The 13,392-nt window shown below is 35.2% G+C and overlaps 1 protein-coding gene across 3 annotated transcripts in view; it reads left to right on the forward strand.

The window, feature by feature from the left end:
- LOC108971341 (pleckstrin homology-like domain family B member 1) overlaps nt 1–13,392 on the forward strand; it is a 39,271-nt gene that overhangs the window by 17,339 nt on the left and 8,540 nt on the right. The window contains exons 1-4 of one of the 3 annotated variants that reach the window (XM_018937330.1): nt 4,878–5,091; nt 8,055–8,169; nt 10,988–12,978; nt 13,058–13,257. In XM_018937330.1, the coding sequence (XP_018792875.1) occupies nt 8,055–8,169; nt 10,988–12,978; nt 13,058–13,257 (2,306 nt within the window). In that variant the 5' untranslated portion in view covers nt 4,878–5,091. Of the gene's footprint in view, nt 1–4,877; nt 5,092–6,873; nt 7,013–8,054; nt 8,170–10,987; nt 12,979–13,057; nt 13,258–13,392 lie in introns of those variants that run through there. The other 2 variants (XM_018937331.1, XM_018937329.1) reach the window with 2 other exon arrangements.

Below are 13,392 nucleotides of genomic sequence, written 5' to 3' on the forward strand. Positions count from 1 at the left end.
GAAGTGAGCAGGTTAATCTGAGCTTTCATTGGGAAGAATGTAAACAAATAGAGAGTTACATACTTACAAAGTGCCTTCCAGAGTAAACAGGACTTTTTTAATCTAGCGTTCCCTGCCGGCGCCATCTATATGTCGACTGGTGCGTTAGAATATGCTATCTTTATCGATTGTCCATTGAATTTCATGACATTTAATCGATTGGATATGAAGTTATTGCGCTTTAAGTGTCAGTATGTTATCGGTGCGAAAATGAGCTTCGAACAAAGAGCCAATATTAAATTTTGTTTTAAAATTTTTAGAACTTTTACCAAAACGTTTCAATTGATGAAACAAGTTTATGGCGATGATTGTCTATCCCTTAGCAGAGTGCACGAGTGGTTTCAACATTTTCGAAGTGGGATAAATAAAATCCGTGATCACCGGAAACATCAGAAATTTAACTTCTCCAAAACATCTAGTTATTGCATTTCGACCGAACATTTGGGTTTACGAAAGGTGTGTGCACGGTATGTTTCACACAAATTGACTGACGACCAAAAATTGCTAATGTGCCGTCTCATCGATCGACGCTTGTAACCGATTATTTGACAAAAAATCACATTTTAACCATTAACCACTCCCTGTATTCACTTGATATAATGCAACTTCTTCCTTTTCGGAAAAACTCATTTGACCATGAAAGGCGTTATGCAGACGTAAAGGCCATTCAAAAGACTTATACCGGCATCCTGCGGCCATACCGGCCAACGAGCTAAAACACTCGTTCGACATGCTTTTGGACTATGAAAAAAGCTGCTTTGAAACAGAAGGAGACTATTTTGAATAAAATAAATTGATTTTGCCGAAAAAATCATTTGTTCTGTTTTATTATTAAAGTCCTGTTTACTTTGGAACGCAACTTGTAACATATGTATGTGGGACCGACAGAGGAATGCAAGACAACTAGAAGTTTACGTAACTTTTAACACTGCAAACTTGACGAACAGAATAACTAAAAGACGAAGATAAGAAAAAAACGGACGGTAGCGCGTACTTCGAAAGCGGGCATTCGATATACGGTAATCAAACCTGTAAGACCATCTGTAATATTTTATAATAAATATAATTTTTAAATAAATTTAATTAAATCAATTAAAACGAATCGACTTTGATTTAATCGAAATCTACATTTGGGGGCTCGCCAAGAATTGAATTTGAGCCCTTCGTAGAAATTTCGCTGTAATCTTCAAATATTAGCCGGCGTATAATGGAAGCAGTTGTAGAACATAAGCAAATATTAATAATTATCGAAATTCGTTTTAATGTTTTTTCAAGGTATTTTCCATCATCATTTTGCATGCGTTTGAACCAATTGGCGAAGCACTTTTGCCACTCCAATTGAGGTATCTGCAAAACATGCGTTCTGAGCGCAGCAACCGCCTCTTTAGGTGTCGAAAACGTTGAACCCTTTGTTTATTTTTTATGTACGGGTATAAAAAGAAATAGTTCGTTTACAAATCGGAACTATACAGTGAATGACTCATGCTTTGAGTGCTCAAAAATGCATCAAACTAAGGGCAAATATTTTCTTGGATGTGAACAGATCACAACATGTGAACAACTTTTATATGATTCGGCTTATCTGGAAACAGCCATTTAGTCGACTGTTGTTTAATTTCGGGCTCATAGGCATAAATCCTCGCGAATCACCTGCCAAGATGACATAGACGTGTTTCGAAGCACTGCTATCGTGTTTTTTTTTTATCATTTCTTTCGACCACATTTGTTCATACAATATTGAAAGCATGGTATGCTAGTCCCACTAATGCCTATAGTTGTCACCATCACCAAAACTGGAATTAAGTTCATCGATTCTCTGTTGCTGAGATAATCCACGTCGAAAGTTAATTATTCGCGATTTAATTCCACCATCCACCGAGATGAATATTTTAAGTAACTGTAAATAACACAAATAGCGATCGTATATCAAAACGTTCTGAATATGTATAACATCAAAAATSTCAAACGTTACGATAAAGTGGTGAGTTGTCAGATTGCAACACTAGTGTTGCCAAATACCGAAATATTAAAAGAATCCTACTATACGGATACTTATGTTAATGTATACTACATGTATTTATTGATCGAAACCTATTTTGGCGSTGACACACGTTTTGAAGCAGACTKTTAAATAATAGRTAATATCTATTGTTGCCATTTATAKAGTATAAACATTTTTCTTCACCATCAACGTCACTGAGTACCCAGTTTTTACCAAATATATTCGTATTTAGGACAGGTTACAAGAATCGTAAGTTTGTTCAAGCAATGATTAAGTTAGGTTTATCTTATCTGTTATGTATAGTTAAACTTTTTTATACTGTGTTTACTTGCCATACTTTACATAACGAAAAATAAATAACATAATGCTTTTGGCTGGGTGCGTCGGTTTGGAAAGCAACGATACCTTTCATCACCCGTTCGATCTTAACGACTGCGGGCAAAACATATTAGGACTTTTTAATTTAAATTTCGCTCGAATTTTTTTCTAGGTTGGTATGTGCCAATGTCACATCAAAATAATCATTACAGTTTAGTATACGCTTGTCTTTCTGATGTACTATACATAAAGTTCAGTTGGTGATTAACAGTCGTTCATAGATTTTACTTGCATCTTTGAATTATCGGAGGGATCAGTTAAAATCTTTTTGAAAGATCATTTGCGCTTAAAAAAAGTGAAAGCACTATTGGGTCCAAACTCACTAAATTTTTCGAAAAACAGTGTCGCGTTAACGTCTGTGCAACAATGCTTTCCGACTACCGGGATGTCATGAAACGTATAATTACTGGMKATGAGGGTTGGATCTATGTTTACGATCCGGAAACAGACGATCAATCAGCCGAATATCATGCGAAAGGTGAGTCAAAGACGAAAAAATCACGTAAAAGCAGCTAAAAAAATCAAGGTTATATTAATAGTTCTTTTCGACCAACCAAATTGTCAACAGGAATACTATTTGAGTGTTATGCTTCGCGAAGCAATTCGTAAAAAGAGGCCGGAATTATGGGCCGACAACTTTTAGTTTTTGTATCACGATAATGCCGAGTCGCCTACTGCATTGACTCTTCCTGACTTCTTCTCCAAATTTTCAACCCAAATCGTACCGCAACCACGCGGTATTCGGCTGATTTAGCTCCGTGTAACTTCTGACTATTAAGGAAACTCAAACGACCGCTCCGGGGAAAACGTTTTGAACCAATTGAAGACATTAAACGTGAATCTCTACGCGCATTGAGGGTTATTCCGGGAAATTGAATAGCAACTGTCCGATGATTGTAAAAAACGTTAGATTTTGAAGAATAAATTAAGAATTTTGAAATTATAAACAAAGTCTTACTATTTTTTTTCATAGTAGTACATCAAAACTCATGCCTATGCTCATAAGAATCACTTGTCTTCGTCGTTTGATTCTGTATGTTACAAACATTCTATCAAACTTATTGCACACTGCTCAGGGTATAAAAATTCATTCGTTTCCACTTCACATACAAACAACTTTTTAATAATGCGTGCAATCGTGAATTCTTCGCCGCATACCATATGCCACACACCTCGATTTTCGATTAATAGCGCCGCTTAAACGCTTAAACGCCTAACCCAAATTTCTCAAAGCTCAGTATGACGAGCTTTATTGAATAATGTAAATGTGTAAGGTTTTTAAAAGAGTAAAATTTTAGTATATAAGGCTATATTAGCAATAAATTACATATTTATTATTCGGTCGAGTTATATAAACATTACGGTGGGTGAAAAAATGATGTTTTTTCGTTTCCTATTATGAAAAATTGGTTGATAGAAACCTCTAAAAAAGGCTCTMMAAGTTTTTTACAGAGCAATAAATTTCTTACAATATCATGTATTTTAAAATGATGTTTTTTTTATCCAAAAGAAAAAACAAATTTTGAATCAAAATAGTTAAATTTCAATTATTAATATCTTTTAAACGGTTAGGTTTACAAAAATCTRAAAGTGCCCATTTTGTAGAGCATTCAGTTTCTTACCAAAATCTGTGAACCGTWACCAAATAGACGTCAACTCATATGTATATAGTATATCAGATTCATACCATCATTGGGTTTACTGTCACGTAACCGTAATCATACGTTCACTTCAAAAGCTCTATGTGCGTAGTTTGCGAAATTCAGTAAATTTTACATTTAATATGCCGTATTCGTTTAACTTAAAGCGATATTTATAATTAAGTTTTATTGTAATTTATGTATTGAGCAAGTGTAAGTCAGCAAAGTAGACCAATCCACCTGCTTTATTTGAGGTTATTTTAAAAATAGAATGAGCTTTTTATACCTTTAACCAACGTTTTAGACATAAATATATAGCACTATAATAAATAATAAAATATGACGTATTTACCCATACAGGTAGATTTATAGGCAGTAAAACTTAATTTGTTTTATTTTTTCATAAAGAATACACATAACTATTATCGTAAATTTGGTCGAAAAGTTTTGGAAAAGTGTAACCACACGAAATATTATAATTTCAGCTGAATACAACCGACAAGGAGTAAGGTATTGCTTTAAAATGTATATACCATATACCTCTGTAACATATATCTAATTAAATATGATTATTCTCCGCAAGGTCATTGGCATGTGTAAATGTGTACACGAGTAAATATGTACGGTAGAATTATACGATTATTTGCCGACTTGCTTGTGTTAAAAGTGAATTTCCTCTCTGCTTACGTATTTACATATATACAGTTTACGCATATACCGACTTATTTACTTGGTTTTTACTCATTTGGAATCGGGCTCTATATTAACGCGAAAGCATAAGCCGGCTGTTTGCGCCCTATTTGGCCGGCATCAGTTGAATTTCGCTGTTCATCAAAGACGAGTTACACGACGACGACTTCCAGAATGCGTGTCAGTGTGTGCTTTGTGTTGGCAGTAATTTCATCGAAGAAAGTCAATCACATTCCCCTGTCTATGAGACAAAAAAATCAAGAGAAATGAATTGATTTATTGGCTTTTTTGCGAGTACTGGTGAAACGGCATTCACTTATTCGAAAGTTTCTGGCAGAAAATGTGAGTTCAGTATTAATTTACATACTCTATTTTAATTTAAAATTTCACATTAAATCCCCCTAAWAAAACCTAAACAGTTTCTACAGCAGTTATACTATTTGGGATTCATTTGGTTTCTCATAAACATAATCTTTGACTAAAGATTGTTCAAGAAACATGTATTTAAGCACAATTTATTATAAAGCATATTGTTTTATTGCGTTGCCCTCTGATTTGTAATAGAAAATCTTTGATTATTAATAATTATTTGAAAATAGAATTACGACGGGAAGCGATATGCACGTATTTATTGGTTCGAGCGTCAACATCTATATTTTATTCCATGCACAATATCAGCTGAACATAGTTATTGATTTTCACAAATAATATTAAAACCAGAAAAAAAAGAAAATGCAGCTGCCACCTTATTATATTTTGCAAGCTTGTGTATACACCCCTGTTGTGCCTTGAGACAAATGGCGCGTGCGAAACTAGTTCGTTAGTAAAGGAGGGGTCACATTTTAAGGTTTTGTCTACAATATAAATAAATGTCACATGTGTTCTCTTGAATTGCCAATTCGCATCTTCAACCCCTCTCCCGTGGACTAACCTACACTGTGGAAGGGCTGGTATTATGAAGTAAGAGCAGCAGCTGTTTTCAGCTGGATAGGAACGTGCCGCCCACGAGGATTCTTCCACAAATCACTTCCATCAATAAAAGTCTAGATTATCTGTTTTTGCTGGTACTTTGTAAAAACAGTAATCATTGATTACCGATATACATATGTACATATGTACATGTGGATGTGCATTCCTCTTTGTTTAAACATTTATCATGTGGATGAACATTTATTAGAGCCTGATTTCATTTGCTTGCCCAATATTTGTCTGATTTTTGGGTTTGGCCATTGGGCTTGAGCCGATGTACGCATATGTATAATAAATGAATGAATGTGTGTAGGACGAGTACTCAATGGAGGCGCTTATTCGGTGTTTCTTGGGACCTTCGTCTTCCATTAGAATTTGAGATTATTTCTTGCCCGTTTTATCTAACTGGTTTTTGGTTGTCTCTGCACATACCTTTGAGTATGAGTCATCAACGAAATGATGCCATAAATGCAAACGCAAACTCCGTCTGTCACCGAGATACAAAACATATGCTTAGATATAAATACTTAAATACATATACCTTCAATATGTATTTTATTTGGCTTTCGTTGCGCTGAAGTTTTTAGCTGTCAGAAAAATTACAAAATTTACTATCACAGTGTATATTTATAAATTATATACTTTTATTTTGCTTGCGATTGGTGTAACTCAAAAAATTTTAATTGCTTACTTTATTTTATTATATGCATGTACATATATACATATATATTATATTTATCAGGGTTCCTTCTTTGCTTTTGAAAGCATATTTGTTTTGCAACAATTTGAGTGCACCTTTAAATCTCCCATTTTCTCTCGTCCTTTTGTAGATTGCCTTTTGTGTTCACACCATTTTCTCAGTTGATGTGTTTGAGATGGGAGTATTCAAAGGAATACTCGTTAATGGTTTCATAACGGATTTATTTCTAAGTTGAATAATTTTTCTTAGGTACTTCAGATGCATCAATTGTGCTGCGTCTGCGCGCACGCCAAATGCCAGTTGGTGAACAGTTGGCGCCAGTGTCACCGTATCAGCTGCGTCCATGTTTCCAACCACTTTTGTTCTCTTTTATCACATTTACGTCGCAATCGCAATGGCTTGTAGGTTTGTTTTTGTGTACGTTCCTTATTATTCCAATTTAGGCTTTTGTACGAGTTGGTTCTAAAGTGCAACGGAACGTAAATGAGTGTTACAACTTCGTAGTAGTTTATTTTCAAATTGACACGGATAAGTCTAATATATGAAACACAGAAAAACGTAAAAACCTGTTCGCATAAATTTCACAAGCTTTCTGTAAGTATTGTGCAATCTCATATATTTCTGGGAGTTACTTCAAAAGGATTACACGTCTTACTGCTGTTGTTGTTGTAAAAATTTGTGTGCAAAATCAATTTTTGCAATAAAAAATACAGAAACCCAAAATAGTGTGCCTTGATTATTGTGCTACATTATCCCACTAAAATGAATCTCGATCAAATTCATGTAATAAGTTTACTCTTATTTACTGGCGTAGACACCGCTTACGCGATTATACGTTTCTTCTTTTCGCTACGTGGYGCCAATTGGATATTCCAAGCGAAGCCAAATCCTTCTCCACCTGATTCTTCCAACCRAGAGGAGGTCTTCCTCTTCCTCTGCTTCCCCCGGCAGGTACTGCGTCAAATACTTTCAGAGCTGGAGTCTTTTCGTCGATTCGGACAACATGACTTAGCCAGCATAGCCGCTGTCTTTTTATTCGTTGAACTATGTCAATGTCGTCGTACATCTGGTCCTTTATGCGCATGTAATAAGTTTACTCTATTGTTTTTCCAATCTTCGACAAGAAGTTGAGTTGTTTGGTATGGCATGACAAGATCTGATAAGTTGCCATTGACTTTGCTGAAATAAAAACTTGTTGAATTCTTAAAAATTACTTTTACGTTTTTATAAAAGTTTAATCAGAAAAGTTCTTTTAGTTTTTTTAAAAAATACAAATAATATTTCTTTTTTGTATTTAATCTCTTAACTTCCTTTCACGGATTTTGTCCATTTTCAAGTTTTTTGCATTCCAATAAGTATATTAACATTATTTGATTGATATTTTATCATTTGGAACACCTTTGGTAAAATCAGTTTTCCGTATACCTATTGACAGTTATTTTTTGATCATTATCTGGAGAAATAACAGTTCCAATATCGACTGACACAAAAATATTTGCTTGACAAACTTTGTTAAGCCGAAATAGTTAAAATTTAAAAAAAGAGTATCAATAAAATAAAATTGATAATATTTTTGAATTTTATTTTGTTTTTATTTCACAATGCACCATTTTTTATTTATTCTTTATTTTTTTAGATGTCGTTAACGAAAAAGGATCCTACACTGCGAGTTGCTGCCAATGATCCGCATTTGGTCAGTTTGGGAGGTGGACGTTTGAGCACAGCTGTTACCATACATTACATACCCATAGGTAACAAAATAACATCACATATTACATCAATTTTGAACTTCTATTCAACTCCATATCTCGAAGGAGCTTACAAATTCGTTAGCCTCAAAATCAGAACATTAAATCAATTAAAACCTCTTGATATTCTATAAGTTTAACACAAGATAATTGAAACATACATAAATAAATGCGGATATATAATTTATACATGTGGTTCAAACCTAAAATGCAAAATAACGTATGATCCAAAAATTCGAAATTGAGTGTTTCATTGATTAATATCCACTACTTCAAACTCATGTTCCATTTTATTACGGGTTTCATTCTTTCCCCTGTTAATTTCCGAACGTTACGTTATTTTGCATTTTATGTGACGATATAAAATATTAGAAAAACGGTAAAGCTTTTTAAAAGCAAAAACTGGTATAGATAACTCATATTTATTACTGTATTTGTGTACATGTACATACATATGTATATGTACATATACACGGTACACGGGTATATTTACGCCGGTTCGAAGCATTTACATAGATAATTTTCAATGAATATATCTTCAATTACTGGAACTCAAACGAGTTTATGTCATTGATAACGCTTAATAGATTAAATGAATTTCAGTGGAATTAATTCGGAGTGCCTAAAGATAACGTTTAAGAGGAACTCATAGAAAAAAATCGATATTTTCCCTATAATTAGAAATATTGGTCTCAAATTTATATAAAAATATMTTTCTAATACTAGTGTACCGATATTTACGGGATAACCAATTCTTCCAATTCATTCTGGCGTGAAAAATATTCTCTGCAAAAACGAACGTGCTGAGAACCTTAAACCATTGCTTACTTCGGGCAACTATTACGCTATACCAGGGAAAACTGTATGTGCTAAATCGAATAGTAAACATTAAATATTTTCAATTCATATACAATATGTTTTTAAAAAGACACACTACTTGTTAAGGAAATTCAAATGTTCCTCCACGACTTCTTTTACAGGAACGAATTTCATGAACAAAATTTTTGAGTACTTTTTCATTTAATATTGACTTCTAAAGCTTGAAAAGAGTCTGGTTTATTGCTAAAGACGAATGACTTCAAATAACCTCACAAGAAGGAGTTTAATGGTGTTAAATCACAACTTCTTGCAGGCCATTCAATGTAACAATATCTTGAAATAATCGAATCTACAAATSCAAAMATTTCTCGTAATAATTCGGTTATTGCACATACTGTGTGGTACAYAGCCCTGTTTTGTTGGAACCAAATGCGGCTATAAACAGTTGGTTATAATCGATTTCTACCGCTCTCCATTGTCAGTAACGGTGTCATCAGTTTCATTCCGAAAGAAGAACGAAACGTTGATTCCGCCAGATCAAAAACCAAAACAAACTGTCAATTTAGGTGAATGTAATGATTGTTCATGAAAAATTTATGAATTTTTTTGCTAACCACAAACGACAGTTTTGTTTATATACCGCATCACTCAGATGAAAGTGAGTCTCATCGGAGATGATTTCTTTTAAATCGTTATCGTTTTCAAGTTGTCAGCAAATTCACAACGTTTACGGTATAGCGGCTTCAGTCCTTGAGTGACATTAATTTTAAACAGATGCAAGCACAAATCCTTTTTCAAAATCCGCCAGGTAGAGATTTGAGACAGTCCCAAATCTTGATAACGTCTTTGAATCGACAAACAGCATTCTTCAGTGAGACTTGCTTGAACGGCAKCAATATTTTCATTACTTTGAGCGATTTTTTTTGTCTTATTAATACTTGGACATTATGTAAGAAAAATGTGCGCCAGAAATTTTCAACAATTCGACATATAGCGAGCACAGGTGGACGATTATTACGAAAAGTTGCAATTGGAGAACGATTATTTGATAATAAAATTGTATAATTCTTAAACGTTGAAAAAAAAAATTATAAAAATTATTCAACTATTACAACTTCATAAGAGCTAAATATCATGAAACACCCGTTACAACAACAACATCATGAATCTATATGTACTAAAGCATAGAAGCTTTAGAACTTGTGCATGGAGAAGAAGCTTCATAAACCTCAACATAAAAGAGGTGGATATGATTTTTTATCATATCCGCTTAATATATGCATATATAAATTAGATTTCATTCGAATAGTTCCTTGAGTTTTAAAAGTCCTCCAACCTCTAATAGATTTTTATGAAAAGCTTTCATTGAGTGAACTCCAAAGAAAAAAGTGTGGATAATKATTTTTATTTATGAAGTTAAAAAGTATAAGTTAGCGTACCTTTATCCGATGTGACATACAGGACTATGTATATGTAGTACCACATACTTGTAGTTATGTAAACATTTCTTTGAGTATGAATTTGCCTTTATCAAAAGTTCGGGTTCCTAGGGGTCACAATCAAAAAGCTTTATGCTTACGCTTTTTAGATTTTTTTGTGACTTTACGAATATAAAAACATTTAGCAAGCATATGCCTGCAAATACAACATACACATTCACATAGATACGATCATAATTAAAASGATGTGTTCGAAATTTACGAAATGTGCGACATACTTGTATGTATATGTATGTATTTATGTACATGTGTATGTATACAACTCACCTACATATGTTTGTAAGAAAACATTTGAATTTATGATCTCACTTTTAGTACTGCTGTTGCAAAGGTAGCTTCAAATTTTGTCAAACAAGTTGCGGCGAAGACGCTTTTAAAATAAGTTTAGGAGCAAATGATATTCGCACATTTATTGCAAATGAGATTTGCGTTCTTATTAGCTTTATAAAAACTCTCCATTTAGTGGTAACAAGTACCTTCATATACTATTTATTCGATTTCAGGTGATATGACTATTGGCTCGGCCTCCACTTGCAGTATATCTCTGAATGGTAGTGGGGTCCGATCGATTCATTGTACAATCTATCGCAGTGAGGAGAACGAAGTAACCATAGTACCAGAACAGGACGCTCGCATACTGATCGACGGCACGAAGATCACGCATGAGACGAACCTAACGCAGGGTGCTATGATCACCATTGGCAATTCAAATTATTTGCGGTTCAATAATCCAGCTGAGGCTCAGTTGATACGCTCTACCATGGGTTCGAATGAACGCATTTCAATGCCCCAAATAGACTTCACTCAAGTGCCACGGCGCGATTCAACGAAAAGCCTTAGCTCCAGCAATGGAAGTGCAGATGCGCGCCAATCGTTAGCCATCGATTCGTTCTACGAGGAACATATTAGCCCCATGTCGAATGTACAAATGTCAATGTCGATGGGTAGAGAGAGTGCGAAAAGTATGTTAGACAGCAATAAATCGCTATACAACAACGTTGCTCTAGCGCCGATTGACATCAATGGCTTACATTGCCCGAAGGTTTTTGCCGCTGACTTGGTGACGGTGAATATGCCAGCCAAGGATGTTTTGGGTCAGAAATATGCAAACTTTGCAAAAAATTTGGCTGAAAATCATCGCAACGACAAGAATGCAAGTCCTGTACGCAATAATCAATTAAACAATAGTGTAAGAGGAGGAGCCCAAAACAGCACGGGGAATTATGTTAATATTCCGAGCACGTCGAATTTCATACAAAATACAAGTGCATGTGGAAGTGGAGAGTTTTTGGCAAAGGTTAATAACACGACACCTTTACGAACCACCAATAGTGCGAATCATCACAACGTGCCTGCTTACGATCGCTATCCGAAGCCCGGTACCTATGGTGGTTTACAGATTTATCCAATGAATGGAGTCAATACTGAAATTAATAGCAATTCTGTAAACTCGTCGCCGCTGCACCGTTTGCAGTACGAGAGTTCACCAAGCATGCAGCGTAGAAACCTCTCGAACCTTAGCACTTCGGAGAATCAATGCCTTGAGGATATGCTAAAAATATGCACTGAATATTCCGATAGACAAAATCAGAGTTGTGCTGCTTCTGTTACTTCCTCACCTATAGTTCAAAACCGGATCAAAACAAATGGTTCACTGCCGCGTGACAAAAAGTCTCCCTTCTACTTTGACCTATCTGGTTCGCAACTTCAACGATCTGTCTCAGGTAGTAATAATAATCTCAGCACCCAACCACCTAACGGTTCAGCCTCCATTCCCACCTCCTCTGGTTACGAGAATGTTCGTTTGGTGACTCAGAATCGAATTGAAATTAGTGGGCAAACACAAGGTCCCAGTTCACCGAARACTGGCTATGAAAATGTCGTCATTGGCAAGTATATGCCGCAAAGTCCTCGCACCAAAATTAGAACGACATGCATGTCACCGAAGAAGGAGCATTCCTTCAGTAGTGTGTATGGTCAGACGCCTATTGTCGCAAAGCCACTCCCAGTGGCACCAAAGCCTTCAAAACAGAGTGAATATGAGCAACTTATCAAGACATTTGAAGAAAAACTTAAACTAGAAATGCAAGCCATCGAGGAGAGCAGTCGATACCAGCCAACTAGCGCCGAAAAATCCATATCRGTTTCCGCTGAACAGTCGCCAGCAAAACGTACGAATAAAAATGTTAACAATCTCACGTTGAACTTACCCGAATCGAATTCACTGCAAAACTCGCCCAAACTACAAAAGAAACCAGCACCTGCACCACGAATGTTCTCCAAAAGCGCAATAGCGAGCTTCAGTAAGAGTGGCAACGTTAAATCCTCTGTACAAAATAATATTGAGGAAGCATTGAAATCAAAGCAGGTTCTGAGTGGCTGCGAAGGCATTGATCAGCTTAAGCTGAAAAGAAAACAGCATTTGATGAGAATCCATGAGTTGAAGAATGAAATATCCGAACTGCAAAAACAGGAATCGGAGGAACTAAGAGAGGTGAGTGCTTAGTTTAATTAATCGATAATTTTAAATTTTAAGTTTTATTATATTTTATTATTCTTTTCTACAATTTCAGTTGGATATGGAAAAAGCGCTGGTGAATGCAGAAGTGAATTCCGTTGGTGGCTCGGTGGGCGAGTTGGAAACACAGCTTGAGCTTTTGCAGAACAAGATTCATCGGTTTGAAGCACAACGAAACGCCACACGGGTGATGGAGGAGAATCAGCAGGCTAAATTGAAACAATCAATTGAAATGAAGCAAGACCAAGTGAAGAAGTGAGTATAATTTTTTTAACTTACATATTCTATATCTATATATATACTGTCTCTTATACACATCTAGATGTGTATAAGAGACAGATCTATGGTGGTGTTTATTGAAGTCATTCGTCTTTAGCAATAAACCAGACT

This window comes from Bactrocera latifrons, unplaced genomic scaffold (genome assembly GCF_001853355.1).
Source record: "Bactrocera latifrons isolate USDA-ARS-PBARC rearing strain unplaced genomic scaffold, ASM185335v1 scaffold_34, whole genome shotgun sequence".
Classification (NCBI taxonomy): Eukaryota; Metazoa; Arthropoda; class Insecta; order Diptera; family Tephritidae; genus Bactrocera; species Bactrocera latifrons.